This window comes from Schistocerca serialis, chromosome 5 (genome assembly GCF_023864345.2).
Source record: "Schistocerca serialis cubense isolate TAMUIC-IGC-003099 chromosome 5, iqSchSeri2.2, whole genome shotgun sequence".
NCBI lineage: Eukaryota > Metazoa > Arthropoda > Insecta > Orthoptera > Acrididae > Schistocerca > Schistocerca serialis.
In genome coordinates, this window is record NC_064642.1 from 452,761,278 (window position 1) to 452,780,875 (window position 19,598).

Sequence of the window (19,598 nt, forward strand, 5' to 3'; positions counted from 1 at the left end):
ATCGCACCTAAAACATCCTACTCCTGCTGAAAATAGATTTCGCTTCTCCTTATATCTGGTGGCAATGTCTATTTCTTCAAAAGCCGTCGCCACAGATACAGCTTCCGCTAAATTTTTTGGAAACTCTGCCCTGACACGATGGGATGTTTCAGGAGGTAACCCACGTAAAAATGTATCCAGAGCTCTATCTTCTGCCTCTTCTAAAATAATTTTATTTGCTTCATCACTAGTTGTCAACTTAAAGGTGTTAATATTAACTTTTCTAATCCTGTTTACAAAGCTTTCTAATGACTCATTCTGCCTCTGAATGATAAGAGTTTAATTTTTCCCTATAAAATCTACAGTTGTTCTGTTTTCGGAAACATTTAAGTAATCCTTTCTTCAATTCCTCAAATGTTGGAGCATTCCGTAATTCTTCATGGTATAATACGTGTGCTTTAGCTTCTCCTAGCAATCTTAACTTTGTCATTTGTAAGAGCTGATCATCTGACCATGATCCTAACTTTGCAACTGCTACTAAATCATCAAAAAAGGCTGTTATGCCTTCGCCAGGTTTACCTGAAAAAGGAGTTACCAAGGGTGCTGCTGAGAAATCTAGGGTGGGAGGGATTGAACCAGTTTGCCTAACCTCACACAACTGTTTAAATAATGCATTATTATCATTTTTAAGCTGTGCTATTTGATTAACTAAGCTCTGAATAGCTTCCTCAGTAGAAACCACTTGTGGTGCTGACTCTGACTTTGTACGATTTCGTGTCATCATTTTACAAACTGTTAGTTACACAATCTTACTACACTGAATGAAAAAGATGTTTAAATATTTCCGACAAACTCTTAAAATTATGAGAGAGAATACACTTCTAAATAAAGAAAATATTATGACTACTATGCAAACCTCTATCCTTTCACACATTAAACAATACTAACTGTGGACCTTTAGTGACTGTCATTCACACCTCATATTGAGCCAAGGGTTTTTTCTCTGACACCAAATGTAACAGTTCTGTCACTAATTGTAGCACTTCTGCTACTAAATGTAACTGGGATTTGTCTTTTGATGCTAGTTACTTGTCAGGATGAGCATTACTGCAATGGAAATTTAATTCTAAAGCATTATGTCAGGGTGAAAATACTAAATAAATTAATTTTTCTCTCTTAACAACATGTGGGCAGGGTGGGTTCTTCCTTGGCTCGGGTATGAGGTAGAATGAAACAGCATTTTTACATAAGATAACTTTTTTTGCAAGTTTCGTACAACTGTTTCCTTACTCGATGTTCTGGCTCGGAGAACGGCAGCTGTGTCATTTGCGAAGCCTTCTGCTGCGGCAGCGGCGGCATCTGATTATGCGTGGCACTGTGTATCTCGTGTCGCCGTCTCTCCCAGTTTACTGGAGACGCGCAGCGTGAGGTGGCCCGTTTAATTATTGTGAGCGAAGTCGTGCATCGGATGGTGATACCTTGGATGTGGCATCCCAGTGTTTCTCTTCTCTAAGCGGCCGCGTGTGTTGTGCGTCGGCCAGCGGAGTGGCACGGCGGGGGAAGGCCAGTGTCCCGGACTCGAACAATGGACTCCCGCTTGCCAGTCTTCGGCTGTCAGATCTTCATCCCATCTCACAGGTGACCGTTGTTGCGAGGCCGTCTCCTTCCCGTCCTCACGAGTCACCCGGGTACGTAAAAATCAGACTTCAAATACCTTTTAACTTCTGTCTTCTGGTGCCGAGGCTGCTGCTTACTATTCAATTACAGCGGCAGACTTGGTGCGTCTGTGCATGATGTAGTCTCTTCTTGCATGACGGTCTTCAGCACCGAAACTGACAGAAAACTACTGCTACTCTTCTTCACTTCTCTTTTCTTGTCAGGCCCACTGCGTCTCGCGTATTTATTCACTTCAGTTCACTGGAGGTGAATGACTTCACGGTCATTGCCTTGTCCATCACGTTGAAAAGCTTCTCGAAGAATCTTCTTAACGTCGGTCATTGGATCTTGGAATATAGGCGAGGGCCCTTTGCTCACATGTGACAACTGAGAAACACGTGAGCCGGTCGGGCAAGGCCCTGACGGATGAATCGACAGCGTCCACTTATGTGGAACTTGCTGACTTCATGGTCATTGTCTATTCTGCTCTGCTGTTCTGCCCGCTGTTTGCCAGTATGTAACTCTCTAAACTAAACCAAGTTTTTCATTTATATTCTAATTTCTACTTCACTTTGATTTCATTAATTTATTTAGTTAAGTACCACTCAACAGTGTCTAAGATAGCATACTATCATATTTGAAATACACTATTAGACACATTGTGTAAGGGCCAATATTTCTGGTAAAGCCTACTGCTTTGCTTTATCACTGAGTATACCATCTTGACTGAATGACAGTTGGCTAAGTGTCAAGTGTTGTATTTTAAATACGACAGTATGCCATCTTAGGCACTGTATAACACTTGATAATGGCACTTCAAAACCGAAATCATGATCGTGTAAATGTAACACTGCAAATAAAAAACAGTCTAATTGTGGCACTGACTTTAAAGAAATATATTATGACTGAGTGCCCACATTATGAAGAAATTATTAAAAAATTATTATGAAAAAATTACTACATTTAACTGTTAGGTATACAATGGAATATGAATCTGGGCTCTTCATCCACTGTTATGACCTAATTACTTATTGTGCCCAATGCCCATCCTGCACAAGGTTTTGGGGTGATTAACAAATGGTAAAAAATAACTGCAAGTAACTTTCTTGCTTTGTTGTGTGGCTGAAGTAGTAATGAACAATCTGAATTTATATCCATATTCTGCAAACCCCTTTAAAGTGTGTAGCGGAGGGTACTTTCAGTAAGAGTATTTGCTTAGAGTCACCTTTTAAAGGTGGTTCTTAAAACTTTGTAAGTGTGCTTCCTTGGAATAGCTTACGTCTATCTTCAAGGGTCTGCCAATTTAGTTTCTTCAACATCTCTGTGACTCTCCCATAGGTCAAACAAGACTGTGAAAATTCTTACTGCCCTTCTCTATGTCGTTCAATATCCTCTGTTAGTCCTATTTGATATGGGTCTCACACATTTGAGCAATATTATAGGATGTGTGATTTGTAAACAATCCCATTTATAGACTGATTGTATTTCCCTAGTATTCTACCAATACACCAATGTATGCCACCTACTTTACCTACAACTGACCTATGCTAACTCTGACTCGCTGATACTGTAGCTGTAGCATTCTATGTTTTTTTGGTTTGTGAGATGCATAATCGTACATTTATAAACACTTAAATCAAGTTACCCAACTTTGTACCTGTTGTAGCTGCGACAGGAACAGTCGCAGGGTTGCCGCAAATGAAAACGCAGCGCGACCGAACGGGAGCGGCCCGTGAACAAACAAGACGGACGAACGGAAATGGAAGGAGAAGCACGACGACAGACAACCGAGCAAGACACCAAGGCCAACAACAAAGTATTAAGTAATGGGGACACAAGAGATAATCTCACAAAATCAAAACAACATCTACTCATAAATGGGAAGTAAGCACACGCAACATAAACACAATGTCTGTGAGCGAGATATCAAGTCACTCAACTCGCTGAGTTGAGAGCTTAAATACACGACAGGGTATGTTGCTATTGGCCACTGGGACCACGGGCTCCACAGTGGCACCCTCACATTAGACTTGGGCCAGGAGCACGTGCAGCCATGGCTTACAGTGCGATTGCTGCAGAGACCTCTAGTGGTCATCGAGTTCCATGCCGTCTGGCGCGGATTCAAAACCCGCTGCACTCAGTATCTGCAGCTTTTTTTCAGGCAGCAATTCATTACAGATAATTGCATTATCTGCAAAAAGTCTGAGGTTACTATTAATATTGTCTGCATTGTCATTAATATACAACATGAACAGTGAAAGTCCCAACACACTTCCCTGGGGTGCTTCTGCACCTGTCAATGACTCTCCACCCAAGAAACATTATGCCTTCCTTCCTACAAAAAATTCCTCAGTCCAGTCACAAATATTGCTCTATGCCCCATACAATAGCACTTTTGATAATAAATGCTGATATCGTACTGAGTAGAAGGCTTTTTGGAAAAGGAGAAATAATGTATCTACCTGCCTGCCTTGATCCACGGTTTCAGGGTATCGTGTAAGAAACGTGTGAATTTGTTTTCACATTATCAATGTTTTAGGAATCCATACTAGATGGCATTGAGGAGATCTTTCTGTTAAAGATACCAAATGCTATTTGATCAAAGAATGTGTTCTAAGATCCTACAACAACCAGATGTTAAAGATATTAGACAGTAATTCCATTGATCACTTCTGCTACCCTTCTTGCAGAGAGACGCGACCTGTTTTTCCTTTCAACAATAGGCACAGAATTTTGTTCGAGGGATCTATGGTAGATTATAGTTAAAAGAGGGGCTAACTCATCATGCCCTGAAGCTTTGTTCAATTTTAGCATTTTCATCTACTTCTCAACATCAGCGACACTAACTGTATCACTCATCTTTGCAATGGTGAGAATTACATTGGGACAATATCCCTGGATTTTCAGTTGTAAAGGAACATTTGAAAACAGAGTTCAATGTTTTTCTTTTTACTTAGCTACCCTCTATTTCCTTGTTCATGAGTATCTGGACACTTTTGTACCACTAAACAGCCTTTACATATGACCAGAATTTATTTAAGTTTTGTGAGAGATACCTCAATAATATTTTTCTTCAGCAGTCGTTGAAGGCTTCACGCATTGCACTCTTGACAGCCAAATGTGTTTCATTCAGCATCACCCTGTCTCTAGCTCTATGTTTTATTTTACGGCTATTGTGCAGTAGTCTCTGTTGCTTTAGAAGCTTCTTTACAATGACTGTATACCATGGATAGATTCTCCAATCATTAACTGTTCTACCAGGTACGTTCTATCCAGTGTGTAGTCAATATTCTTTTGAATTTGAGCCATAGCTCCACTACATGCTCCAGTTGTGAACTAATGTTTCAAGTTCCTCAATGAGAAACGAAACTACTGTTTTCCTTTCTAATTTGTTGAACATGTAAATAAATCTTTCTACTTGTTTTAGTTGCCCTTTGTGCTTTGGTACTCATTCCTGCTAAAACTGTCTCATAGTGACTGATACAAGTCTTGATGTGGACATTCTTACACAGGTCATTTGTTGCTATTAGATCCTGTTATATCCTAGCCAGTAATGCCAACCGAGCCCGCTGCCAAAAGGTTGGCAGCATCAAAGTCCGGACGCCGTCAGCATAAGCAGCGCCAGTGAGACAGGAAATCGCCGCAAGTCTGCGCGCGCCACCTCTGGCTTCTGGTTTCTTAAGCGCTGGAGTCGCGAGCGCTAGGACAGTTCTGTATTCGCCGCTCAGTTGTATACTCGCCACCGAATTGTGTACTTGCTAGTCAGTTGTGTGTTAATCGCAGCAGAGTAGTTGTTTGTCGTCAGCCGACGCTGACCTAGCCGCTCCGACTCGAACTAGACAGATTTCTGTAGACACGGAGTTCACTAATGTTTCTGTATCTTCGTTAATAAAGATAAGTACCGACTTCTTTTTAATCAGAGTGTTTGGGTTTTCATCTTTCTGTTCACTGTTCCAGCGGACCGGTCGGCCCGCTATTAAAAGTGTGGCGGTGACTTCGTAAGCCGTTTCTACAGCGAATTGCTTGTCGCTACGAACGCCGCCACAAAAGATCCAATACATTTCTATTGTGAGTGGGCTTCCGAACAATTACTGAGTCTTGCCCAGACAACCTTGCGTGCACTTTCAATTTTTACCTCAGTGGATTAGAGTTTCTTGTTTTCTGCAACAAATACACCACCTCCCTTCACTGTTAGCATATCTTTTCAATACACATTCAAGTTTTCCCAAGTAACTCGCGATCAATTTCATGTCTTCACCGGCTTTCTGTACCTAGTATAATGTGAGATCCACAGCTTTTTAGGAGTGCTTTAACATCCAGCACTTTATCGTGAATGTTTTGACTGTTAACCACTGGGATTTTAATACTTTTGCATGTAGGAGGACATTTCTTTGTATCTTACACTGACACTTTCATGTCCCTTACATCTATCATTACATAGATTGAATCGAGATTCGCCTAACCTAGAAAAACCCTTCTGTCTGCTCCACACACAGTCAGGTACAAGGGGTAGCAGCCTCTAATGTGTAATTCACACCTGACCCATTTGAGGAGCCCTACAGTTCTCAGCTTTAAATCGCAAATCGAGGAAGTTGCAACCTAGAATGTCACAGAACTTTTTAAGTATCTGGTTCAATCCTTTCACTTGTCTCAGAACCAGGGGGCCACAACCAGTTCTGAGGACAATGTTGCAAATTCTGAGTTTCGTTGAAACTCCATGTGCAAGGTTGGTCTTCTTAACCTTCTCTGCAAGTCACTGGAATGATCAAAGTATGATTTCTGAGCCCAGATGATAGATACGGTTTCTCCCAATGTGTGCCACAGTCTGCAAAGGTTGTACTATATTCCCCCCAATTGCTGCCAGAATAGCCCCATCATAAAAATGAATGAGGCCCTCGGGCACACACATTGATTGTACCTGGTCTTCCGTCCCATCCCTTGTTTCCATTTCCCTAAGGGGTATTATTATTTACTAAACATTTGAACTGCCAATCATTACTTAAAGTCTTCCACTTTTACACTTGCCTTCTTCTGACACAGGACACACCAGGTTTCTCAACAGGTGACGTGACATCATTGGCTCAGTTTGAGATTCAATGGAAGACAGTACTTCATATTTGCTGTTTATGGACTGCTACAACAAAATGAGTTCTTTCTGCTCCCTGTCTACCCTGTACTTGGCACCTATACTTACCACTGATACATCACTTGCAGTCAACTGGAGAAGTAGTGATAGATCCCATGCTTCCTGTGGAGGAGAGACGATCTACATGAGAGGACAGTACTCAAAGTATTCCTGTAACGCGACTCTCCAAAGCTCTTTCACCACTCATTTGCAGCAGCTTTCCATCATTTGACAGTAGTCAAGAGGATATCTAGCTGCTTTTGAATGCCAACTAACCCAAACCATGTTTGAGAACAGCACTCACAGTGGTCCTGCACTGTGGTTAGTGCAATGTTATACAAAATGGTAAACAAATAACTTTAAAATGAGCCTGTTGATTATCTTTTAATTTTTGTATTTATTGAACTGAAAGTACAAATTATTCCCTGTAATAACTGAAGAATTAGGATACTACTAAGGCGACGGAAAAACTTGCAATAAAAATTACCTATTTTCTGAAATTTTTGTAGGGTTATAGTTGCTAACAAACTTGAAAATATTTACTTACAATAAATACAGATAGTATACTCATGTTAAAAAGGAAAACTAAATGTAACACATTTTGTTAGTTACAATATGTGCACAACACTTGTAACTTATGAAAATTCTCAAAATTATATGTTCGCAAGCATCTGAAAATTCTCAAAATATATCTATTTTTCATGTAATTATTCAATGAGCTTAGGAAACAATTGTTTTTGAATGAGGATACTGAAGGTTTATAAAAATCACAAATTAAGTTTATAACTGATGTCATAGTAAGCGTTTTTTGTGGCACTTTCAAGTGTTCGAAAATACATGATATCACATTACACACAAGTATTCACATAGTCAATGAAAGACTATGCAAAAATGACCCAAACCTCTTTCCCCGGTTTGCAGTTGTTTATTAAATAACAATTTTTTATGTTTATAGAGGCAGAATTGTGTTTTCCTATAGATGCTGTAAAACTAGTTTGATAACCAGAACTGTCAAATAAACAACAAAACCCAGTGCCCCTGAAACAGATGCAAATTTTAATTGATATTTATAATACTTACCGTAAGTATTCTTTTGCCAACATGTCAGTTTCTTTTGTTCTACTTTTAGCATTAACAACAGCTCCACAAATAACTGCTTTCATTCTGTCTGGTAGATCTTTACTGGATTTTGTAGTCAGTACGAAGCCAATACAATCACATGCCTCACTACTGTCAAATGTGTTATAACCTGATTGTTTTGCTGCCCTGACAGCAAAATCTTTCAGGTACTTAACCCTCAGTTGGCTCAAGTCCATATCATCTCCTTCTGAAACAGAGGCCTCAATGACAATCCCCTGAAACAAAACTGCCAGTAAATATCAGTATCAACACATTTACTCTTCATATTGATTATTATTTTACTAAGAAATATGCTGAAGACAATTTTATGGATATCGCTACTGCAATAACATTTTAAATATGTGCATTGTTTACAAATGTAAAGGCAAGTTTTGAACAGTTTTTTACCATTCTGAGATCATGCCATTATATAGTTTTCATGATAGAATAGCCTTGTACAGCTGCTATAAATTACTTATCTAACTAGCATAAATTTTTCAAAATAAAATTCAGTCATCATTTGCAATGATATTTTTATTTCGCTTTACTGGTTTCAGCAAATCAATTTGTCATCTTCAGAAGGCTACGACCAGTTTAACAAATGTCAATATCTTCGTCGCTATCAATTTTTTGGTGCAATATGAAATAAATATATCATACACAGAGTGAATGAAACAGCAATTTTTTAATGCTTTGCAAGTGAGCTATTTACAAATAAATGGGGTTCTTTCCAGAAACCTGATTCTGACACATAAGGGAGAAATTTAACATCCAGTCCCTTTATTACCTGTCCGGCTGCACAACAGGTAGTCAGCAGTGTCCTACATAAGAGAAATGACATCAGTTTTATTAGTTTACTGAAGCCTCCATTGAGTAGAAGTAACTATGTACACAAGAATCATAAATATGCGACTTGCGACTATTGGAGGAGTTGCCAGGGAGAAAAAAAGTTTTTGCGTAAGAGGCCTAGTTGGTTTCATCATGCTGTAATAAGTACTTGAAAACATGAATAAAGCAAAATTTATTATTAGATTAACCAACAGTCTTGAGTGGAACATAAATAATGATGCAGAGACAGCAAATTCAATTGCATTGACATTAAGGTTAGTGGTGGCGTGTTCTCTCAATCATGGTTTCTTTCTACTTTTGTAGTTTTTGTGATCATCGACTCATTACTTTTTGATTCCTGTCAAAACTTGGTTTGTCCTTACCAAGACTATGCAATATAAATAAGGTAGATGTGACACAAGTGTCCAGACAAATAATATTAGCAGCAGCACTGACAAAGATATTAAATGAAAACATGTTATGGATGTGCAGGGTGATTCACCTAAGCTGTTCACCTCAATACTTCTGGAACTTTTTAAGATACAATTCTGTTATCTTCCAGATGAATTGTGAGAACCTTCTCAATAAACAATATGTAGTCTCTCTTCACAGCTATTTTAATTGCAGAGGTTTTGCTATCAATTTTACTTTTTCAAATGGAACTATGGTAATTCCTGCAGGTAATATCATAGTTCTAAAAAGAGACAAATTCAACAACATTTCACTCGTCAAATTCTGATTAGTAGTATTACAGTAATTACAATTAAAGAATAAAGTTTCAGCAGTGGGCATTAACTTATTATTTGGTCTTATCAGCTACCAGACTCACACCTGAAACTAAATGAAAACCTTACAGAAAATGTGTTGGGGACCTTCGCTGTTTGTGCTGTTTATTAATGACTTAGCAGACAATATTAGTAGCAACTTAAAACTTTCTACAGATGATGCAGTCACCTACATGAAGTACAATCTGAAAGAAGCTGCTGTACTTTAGACAATTTTATGGATATCGCTACTGCAATAACATTTTAAATATGTGCATTGTTTACAAATGTAAAGGCAAGTTTTGAACAGTTTTTTACCATTCTGAGATCATGCCATTATATAGTTTTCATGATAGAATAGCATTGTATAAATTTGATTTGTGCACCTCACAAAATGCAAAAATTTAGTATCCTTCATCAATGAGTCACAGTAGGATCAGTCCTCTCATACAAATATGTATGTGCATGATTGTAATCACGATTCTTGGATGAAACAATATGTAAAACAAGGGAAAGTCAATTACTCACCTAAAGCAGATCTGTGTGGAGCATTAACACACTAACAGAAAACAGTATTCACAGTAGCTTTTGAGCTCTTATTCTCTTTCTAGTGAAAGTATACACATTCACACATACAACCACACAGACCCCCAAACGCACACTCCCATGGCCATAGCAAGACTGATTATTGTCCATAACTTCCATCCTAGATTAAAGACATTGTTCATGTCTTTCACTGCCTCTCCGTAGTTCCTGTCTCGTTACCATAAGACACCTTACTGGTCATTACAGATGTGGCATCCTTGTACAACAGTGGTTCCCAACCTGAAGGGTAATTACCCTCCTACGAGTAAAATGTAATTTTCTAACAGGTAAAAGTGTTTCGGCCATGAAATGAAATAATTTTTAAAAGGCTTTTATTATTATGATTATTTTGTAAGACAGCAATACATATTAGCAATAACTATATGTCTTTCCAAATATCAGCACGAATTCATGACAAAATGTAATTGAAGTTATAGCTTATGAAACAAATGTACAGACATCATTTTCATCACATACTTCACCCACTACACACATACACGCTACTTTTTACCATACATCTGTGACAGTAAAATTGGGACATATTCATCACTTATGCATCCAATGAAACTGCCTTCTCTGGGTTCTAGGAAGTTCCCACAGTACATTAGAAATTGCTTCATTATTAATGTCACAACAATAAATTCATTAATCAACAGAACAACACAAAATTAACTACACAGTAGCTATTACACTGCTGTAGGCCCTACAAAATATTATTATTGTCGCTGTTAATTTTATTAGTGGCAGTGGTCAGACACAAAGCACTCGCAGCATGAAGATTTCCAATTTCTGCCAGTTCACAAGTAAGGAGTCCAGCAATCAAGTGATTTGCAGCAAGTGGGCCCGATTCTAGTGCACACACTTTAACTTGGTTATTTGAAGTGACACTGTACGGTTTGAGGAAGAAAATGTCAGTAGGGAGGAGTTGTGCAGAGGAAGCAAGTTTTGTAACAGATCTCTTGCCTAAATGTGCATAATTAGCTTTCTTTCCTCAGAAGAAAGTTTAGGCATCACTCACAGTGCACTGAGACTTTCTTGAGGTGACTTACCGAACGAAAGCGCTGGCAGGTTGATAGACTCACAAACAAACACAAACACACACACAAAATTCAAGCTTTCGCAACAAACTGTTGCCTCATCAGGAAAGAGGGAAGGAGAGGGAAAGACGAAAGGATGTGGGTTTTAAGGGAGAGGGTAAGGAGTCATTCCAATCCCGGGAGCGGAAAGACTTACCTTTGGGGGAAAAAAGGACAGGTATACACTCGCACATATCTATCCACACATACAGACACAAGCAGATTTTTATATATATATATAAACTCCTGGAAATGGAAAAAAGAACACATTGACACCGGTGTGTCAGACCCACCATACTTGCTCCGGACACTGCGAGAGGGCTGTACAAGCAATGATCACACGCACGGCACAGCAGACACACCAGGAACCGCGGTGTTGGCCGTCGAATGGCGCTAGCTGCGCAGCATTTGTGCACCGCCGCCGTCAGTGTCAGCCAGTTTGCCGTGGCATACGCAGCTCCATTGCAGTCTTTAACACTGGTAGCATGCCGCGACAGCGTGGACATGAACCATATGTGCAGTTGACGGACTTTGAGCGAGGGCGTATAGTGGGCATGCGGGAGGCCGGGTGGACGTACCGCCGAATTGCTCAACACGTGGGGCGTGAGGTCTCCACAGTACATCGATGTTGTCGCCAGTGGTCGGCGGAAGGTGCACGTGCCCGTCGACCTGGGACCGGACCGCAGCGACGCACGGATGCACGCCAAGACCGTAGGATCCTACGCAGTGCCGTAGGGGACCGCACCGCCACTTCCCAGCAAATTAGGGACACTGTTGCTCCTGGGGTATCGGCGAGGACCATTCGCAACCGTCTCCATGAAGCTGGGCTACGGTCCCGCACACCGTTAGGCCGTCTTCCGCTCACGCCCCAACATCGTGCAGCCCGCCTCCAATGGTGTCGCGACAGGCGTGAATGGAGGGACGAATGGAGACGTGTCGTCTTCAGCGATGAGAGTCGCTTCTGCCTTGGTGCCAATGATGGTCGTATGCGTGTTTGGCGCCGTGCAGGTGAGCGCCACCATCAGGACTGCATACGACCGAGGCACACAGGGCCAACACCCGGCATCATGGTGTGGGAAGCGATCTCCTACACTGGCCGTACACCACTGGTGATCGTCGAGGGGACACTGAATAGTGCACGGTACATCCAAACCATCATCAAACCCATCGTTCTACCATTCCTAGACCGGCAAGGGAACTTGCTGTTCCAACAGGACAATGCACGTCCGCATGTATCCCGTGCCACCCAACGTGCTCTAGAAGGTGTAAGTCAACTACCCTGGCCAGCAAGATCTCCGGATCTGTCCCCCATTGAGCATGTTTGGGACTGGATGAAGCGTCGTCTCACGCGGTCTGCACGTCCAGCACGAACGCTGGTCCAACTGAGGCGCCAGGTGGAAATGGCATGGCAAGCCGTTCCACAGGACTACATCCAGCATCTCTACGATCGTCTCCATGGGAGAATAGCAGCCTGCATTGCTGCGAAAGGTGGATATACACTGTACTAGTGCCGACATTGTGCATGCTCTGTTGCCTGTGTCTATGTGCCTGTGGTTCTGTCAGTGTGATCATGCGATGTATCTGACCCCAGGAATGTGTCAATAAAGTTTCCCCTTCCTGGGACAATGAATTCACGGTGTTCTTATTTCAATTTCCAGCAGTGTATATATATATATATATATATATTATTATTATTGGTGTTTTGCCCTTAAAGAGCGCATTTGGACTAAACTACATGGCCAGTTCCTTTTGCTGCCTTCCTTGCTGCCCAAACTTCCCTCATTCGCTCGCTGTGTTTCTGTTTCCAGTCCTCTGTCCATGCTTCTTGTCGGCTTTGTGTCTTCGGCTTCATCTTGATTGCCTTTTTGGTTGCCCATATTTCTTTCATCTTCTGGCTGTGATCTTGCTTGTGTTCTTCGGTCCATTTTATGCCTGTTCGTTTGTCGCATTGTATCTCATGTAGTTTACTTTTCTTAATGATGTTTCTGAACTTTATTCTGTCGTTTATTGTGTCTGCTGTTATGTTGAGCTGGTTCAGGTCGTTTTCTACCTCTGCCACCCATTTGTTGTTTCTAGTGGTTACCCAGTCAAAGATCTGTTTGGTCAGCCTGTGTGATGGCATTCTGTACAGGTGTTCATAGAATTGTAGTCTGCGTTTTCTAATCTTTTCTGTGATTGTCTCCGTATGTTTGTACAGTTCCTCTGTACGTTTCTCGATCCATATTCCATTGTTGTTAGTTGCGCCAAATATTTTCCTAAGTATTTTCCGTTCTACTTTTTCTAATTGTCTGATACGTGTATGCCCTAGGATTAGTGTGGTCTCTGCTGCATATAGTGCCTCAGGGAGCACCACCGTGTCATAATGGCGTAATTTGGCTTTTTGTGAGATAGACTTCTTGTTGTAATGATTCCACACTACTTTGTATGCCTTGTCCAGTTTAGTCTTTCTTTCTTCGTTTGAGTCTCTGTTATGTCCACTCATTTGTAGTGTTTCACCGAGGTATTTGAAGTTTGCCGTTTTGTAAATCGTGCCATACTTTGTGTTCAGAGATGAGAGTTTCTTTGTGCTCATAAACTGTGTCTTTTTGTAAGAGATCTGTAGTCCAGTTTTGGAAGCGATTTCGTGCAGTTTTTCAATAGCGTCTTTTGTTTCCTTTATATCTTTCGTGATAATCGCCAAATCGTCTGCAAAAGCCAGGCATTTAATCTGTAGGTTTCCTAAGGTTATCCCCTGTTGTGATGTTTCCCATTCTTTTATGACCTTATCTAACACCAGATTGAAAAGGAGAGGTAAGAGGCCATCGCCTTGTTGGACACCTGTGCGAATTTCAAAGGGCTCTGATAGTTCCCCACAGAACTTTACTTTGAGGATCGTGTTGGTTAAAGTTTGCTCTATGATAGCCCGTGTTTTGTTGTCTACTTTGTATTCTGCTAGAATTTTGAAGAGAGTTTTCCGGTCGATAGAGTCGTACGCCTTTTTGAAGTCAACAAAGGTAATGATCAGGTTCTGTTTGTGTTGTAAAATCATTTTCAGGTTCCAAATTTGTTCCGCACAAGACCGCCCTTTACGGAAGCCTGCTTGGTATTCCCCAATCAAGTGGTCGGTTTGGCATTCTAGTCTGTTCAGTAAAGCTTTAGAGAGGATCTTGTATGTGACCGGTAGTAGGGATATACCTCTGTAGTTGTTCGGGTCAGTCTTGTCACCTTTTTTGTGTAGTGGGTGTATCAGGGCAGTTTTCCAGTCGCCAGGAATTTTCATGGTCTTCCAGATGTCTTCCAAAATCCTGTGGATGTCTTTGGTGAGTTCTGGGTCTTGCAACTTCCAGATTTCCGCGATGATGCCATCTTCTCCTGGTGCTCTACGATTCTTGAGTAACTTTATTATTTCTTTAACTTCTTCTAGAGTTGGAGGTTCACTATCTGGATTGTATGTGCTCGTTTCTGTCATCATTTCTTCCATGGGGGGCGGGGGGGGGGGGGGGGGGTCTGTGTTCAGCAGTTTTTCAAAGTACTTTGCCAGAATGTCACAATTGTTTTTGGTATTGGTTTCTAGGGTTCCATCCGGTCTTCTGAAGCACAAGTTGGGTGGTTGATATCCAGTCATATTTTCTCTGAACGTTCTGTAGAAGTTTCTTGTATTGTTCTTCATGAAGTCCGATTCGATCTCTGTCAGTCGCCGTTTGTCATACTGTCGTTTTTCACTGCGAATGATTTTGCTTGATTGCTTGTGTGTTTTCAAGAAGTTCATCCAATTCTCTTGGGATTTATGGCTACTAAATTTTTTCCATGCACTGATTCGTTGGTCAATAGCTTGGTCACATGTGTGGTTCCACCAACGGTGTTTCCGTGTTCGTGGTGCTTGTGCTAGTTTCATGGCCTCTCGGATTCTTCGTGAAAGTTGTGTCCAGTCTGTCGTTTTCTCCATTTTAATTTTGTGTAATATTTGTGTCTGGTTTAAAGTAACGTATTCTGGATCTGGTCTAACAATTTTGTTCTTCTGGAGCTTTTTCTTGGGCAAAAGACTAATCCTGATCTGTAGTTGGTGGTGGTCTGAGTCGAAGTAGCCTTTACGGGTGTCTATGTTCAAAATTTCTTTTTGTGAGTCTTTCTGCACTATAACGTGGTCGATTTGTAGTTCTTGCTTTCCGCTGGGGAATTTCCATGTGGTAAGTTTTCGTGTTGGTTTCTTGAATTTTGTTGACATAATGGCGAGGTCGTGGCTTTTGCAAAAGTCTATCAGATGTTTTCCGTTTTTGTTGGTGTCCTTGTGTGGAGTATGTTTTCCTGTGATATGTCTGTATATCTTTTCTTTTCCGAGTTTGGCGTTGAAGTCTCCCAGTATTATTTTGACTCTATGTGCAGGAATTTTTCTGATAGTTTCTTCCATTGTAGTCCAGAAGTCATCAATTTCGTCCGGGTTTTTCCTGTTGTAGTCATTAGTCGGTGCATGTGCGTTGATTATTGTGTAGGATTTATTGGCTGATTTCACTGTGATGGTGCTGATTCTTTCGTTTGGTGACGAAAAGTCGATTATGCTGTCCGTGATGGACCTGTGTACTGCAAATCCTGTGCCAAAAAGCCTTAGGTTTTTCAGTTGTCTCGATGGTTTTCCTTTGTATATTCTGAAATTCTCCGTGTTGAAATGGTCTTCGTCTGTGAATCGTGTTTCTTGCAGTGCACATATTTTGATTTGAAATTTTTCGAGAGTGTCTGTCAGTTGTTTCATCTTTCCTGTCTTCATCAGTGTGTTCACGTTGAGTGTGCCGATGTAGTGTTTGCATTTGGTCTTGAGGGAGTTTGAGAAGCTCCGATTCTTCTCATGATGTCCGTGAGCCCCCGGAATCCGATGCTCACGACAATCCCAGTCTATTGACTGGGGCCCGGGGTAATGAGATTTTTCTTGTTGTACCATCATGATGTTTAGTAGTTGGATGTATGGCATGCTGCCGAGTACAACCTGACTTTCCAGATCAGGAGGTTGTTTGAGGCCGCCACTGACATGTGGAGCAGACGCCTTTTGTAGCCGCCCACTGTGCGAACAGACGCTACTAGTAGTTTTGGTCCGCCCCGGGTATTTCATTTCCTCGGTACCACCTATATCTAGGAGGCATTCCCCTATCCGCCACCTGGGGAGGCGCTCGGTTGTGGGTCTACTATTCTTATTTTATATATATATATATATATATATATATATATATATATATATATATATATATATAAATAAAAATAAGAAAGGATGTTAGAAATAAACAATACTAATTGTCTCATTGACTCATTAATTCGTGGTTCAACAAAATACCTACAAAAATGAAACATTTTCTTTCCATTGTTTTAAAAACAAAAGTATTCAAAGGAAATTCTTATTCATTACAAATATTAGTTCAGTGTTGATGTTGTTGGTGAGGGGAGGTGTACTGGGTAATATCTGACTACAGTCAGGGGTAGTTGTCTGAGAAAGGTTGAGAACCACTGTTCTACACCAATGTTCTTCATGCCCATTACTGCAAGGTACCAACATCCTCCTAATACCAAAACCACCACCTCTTGCCTAATAGTCCTAGACAATCACAGCCTGACCCACAATTATTTCAGTTTCAACGGCTAATCTGTAAACAAATCCAGTGTACTACCCAGGGACTCGCATGGTAACATTCTACGCTGATTAATTTATGGGTCATCTAGTGGAATCCTTCCTATCCACACAACACCTAAATCCCCTTGTCTGGTTCCAACGCATTGATGAAATTTTCTTGATGTGGGCTCATGCAAGGACAGCCTTTCCTCTTTTGTCTGTGACCTCAACACCCACTCCCTACTCCACTTCACCTCGTCCTTCTCATCTCAACAAGTCATCTTCCAAAATGTCACCTTCCACCTCTCAAATGGCTCCATAAATACTTCTGTTCATATGAAGTGCACCAACAGTACCTACACCTCAACTGTGACAGCTGCCACCCATTCACCGTCAGAAATTATCTGCCTTACAGATTTGCCACTCGTGAATCCCGCACTTGTAGTGTCAAAACATACAGATATCCTTACCAGAGCCTTTACTGACAGGCAATATCCTACCTAACTCCTCCATAAACAAATCTCCACGACATCTCCTCCTCTGGCACCAGTGAACCAGCCACCGAATAGCACTTCTCTGATCACCCAGTATGACCCTTGCCTTGAAAAGCTGAGCAACATCCTTCAGCCAAGGCTTCAACTGTCTCTCATCGTGTTCTGAGAGGAAGGATATCCTACCCAATGTCTGTATCAGCCAAAGGAGTGTTTTGCCTGGCAGATCACAATTTTCAATTGTTTTAACTATTGACTTAAATCATACACAACTAAATGAAAAGGAAACCCAAAATAGCAATCAGTTTGGATTTAAGAAAGTACAAGACATGTGAAAATTAATTTTAGTTTTGTGATTAATAAGCAGTAAAGGATGAAGAAAAGTTAGAATGTCTTTTCGGTATTTATGGACATAGAGATGACATAAGATGTTTCAAATCCCCAAGATGTGTGAGGCTCAAGAAAATATACATAAGTAATCTGCAAAACCGTACCTTGAGTTTAAAAAGTGGAAAATCAAGGAAAACGATCAAATGCGACAAAGAGTGCAAGCTCATAGCTTGTAAACAGTATTGTTTAAATTGAATTTATGTTGATGAAGCCATGAAAAGAAGAAAGGAACTTTCAGAACTGGAATAACACAAACTTTGCTGAAGTAGTGGACAAGCTAAATGATGCAGACTTTTGGTTGAAAATGACAAAAACAAAGACAAAGTGATGAGTACCAGCAAGAACAACAGTGCTATGCTAAACATAAAAAATGTTGAGACAAAACAACAAAAGAAACAGCTCTGCTGCCGACAATGAATGATTACATAAAGAAGTCAAAGTAAGGGAAACATCATATGAGATGTGGGTTGCTGAAGAAGCTTTCTTTCCAATTAAACAGCTAGATTATATCAAATATTGGCTGGAAATCAAGAAAGACATTTCCAGAAACACATGTGTAGAGCACAGCCTTGTACAATGTTAATGGGTTCTTCCGCCACTGCTTGGTAGAAGTAAATGCACCGGGAAAAAAAAAAAAAAACGTGAAAAGCATTTTAAAAATTAAGTAGTTAGGAACTTTATGGCACAAAGATTTACATGTATGGAAAAATCGTTACTAGAAAAATATATGTGTTAGCTGTACATCAGTCAGTCAGGAATAGTTACTCTGGCACGAAGAAGAGAGGCAAACAGAAAAAAACTGTAGGTGCATTTCAACCTCTTAATCCATAAATAAGTTTTTACATGGAACAATTAGTGAGTTTTGTGTGTGTGTGTGTGTGTGTGTGTGTGTGTGTTTTGTCTAATTCTGATGAAGGCCTTACTGGCCAAAAACTATGTACCAGTCTTTTTGTTGTGCCTATCTGCAAGTGTCAGCATCTCCGCTATATTGTGGGTAGCAAATTTCCTTTTCACAGTATTTTTACTTGGAAGGTTGCTCTAGAAGTACTTAAAACATTCATAAGATTGCAGCACTTGTCAGAAGTGGTGGTAGCTTCATATACAGCCTGCACCTATCAGGGACTCACACTAAAGAACAGTTAACCTTCTGTTTGTTAGCCTCACGCTGTTACAATGCAAAGTAGCATTGCTCAGCAGTAAGATGTTAAGTTTACAGTATCGTCGAAGATGTGGAGAGGTGTGAAGAGAATAGTACATAATAGAAAGTGGTGGAGGACCAGAACAAACCAGTTGAAACAATGACAACTTACAGAACTATAGCAGCAGAAAATTACAAATGGACACAACTGAATTTTTATTTCAGGATATAAATTGCACATTGCTGTCATGTTAAATGTACCCATGATTCAATATTTCATGATTAAATCCAACTTTTTAACAATAATTTGTGTAAATATAGTGTTGAAATTTTGGATCTATTAACCATGTTGAAAGGTGAAAACAAACTTCTAAAATAAACTAGAACCAAGTGAACATCATCAAGGGTGCATGATAGGACCATTACTGGCCATAATGCTTTTAATGACAATGCATTATTTTGATAGTTTTCAAGCCTTTGTGGACTATGATGATCTGTGCACAGTTGTAGCAATAGCAGATAAATAATGAAAAATGCAGAGAGAGCTTATTACTGTTAGACTACACTCTACATGGTAACTCATTAGTGACAATTATGATGGTGAAATATTTCCCAGTTATCAACTGCAGTGACTTTAAATGAATCTAGTTGATTGATGTACAGAAGGCAGTGTAACTTTAATTAGAAGTAGTTTTACAACGTAAAATTTACAGCCGTAGCAAAATTTTTCCTCACATATTACTGGATAATCATCTGATATCAGTCAATGAGATCAATAAATAAGAGACTAATGATGCAAAATGAACAGTGGTATCTCAATGGATTTTTTTTTTTTTTTTTTTTGTTATGAATAATTCCAGGTAAGCTGCAAACCG

The 19,598-nt window shown here is 40.3% G+C and overlaps 1 protein-coding gene across 1 annotated transcript in view; it reads right to left on the reverse strand.

The window, feature by feature from the left end:
• Positions 1-19,598, reverse strand: part of LOC126482332 (uncharacterized) — a 652,552-nt gene that overhangs the window by 36,732 nt on the left and 596,222 nt on the right. The window contains exon 11 of the mRNA XM_050106392.1: positions 7,841-8,084. Coding sequence (XP_049962349.1) covers positions 7,841-8,084 — 244 coding nt within the window. The remainder of the gene's footprint in view (positions 1-7,840; positions 8,085-19,598) is intronic.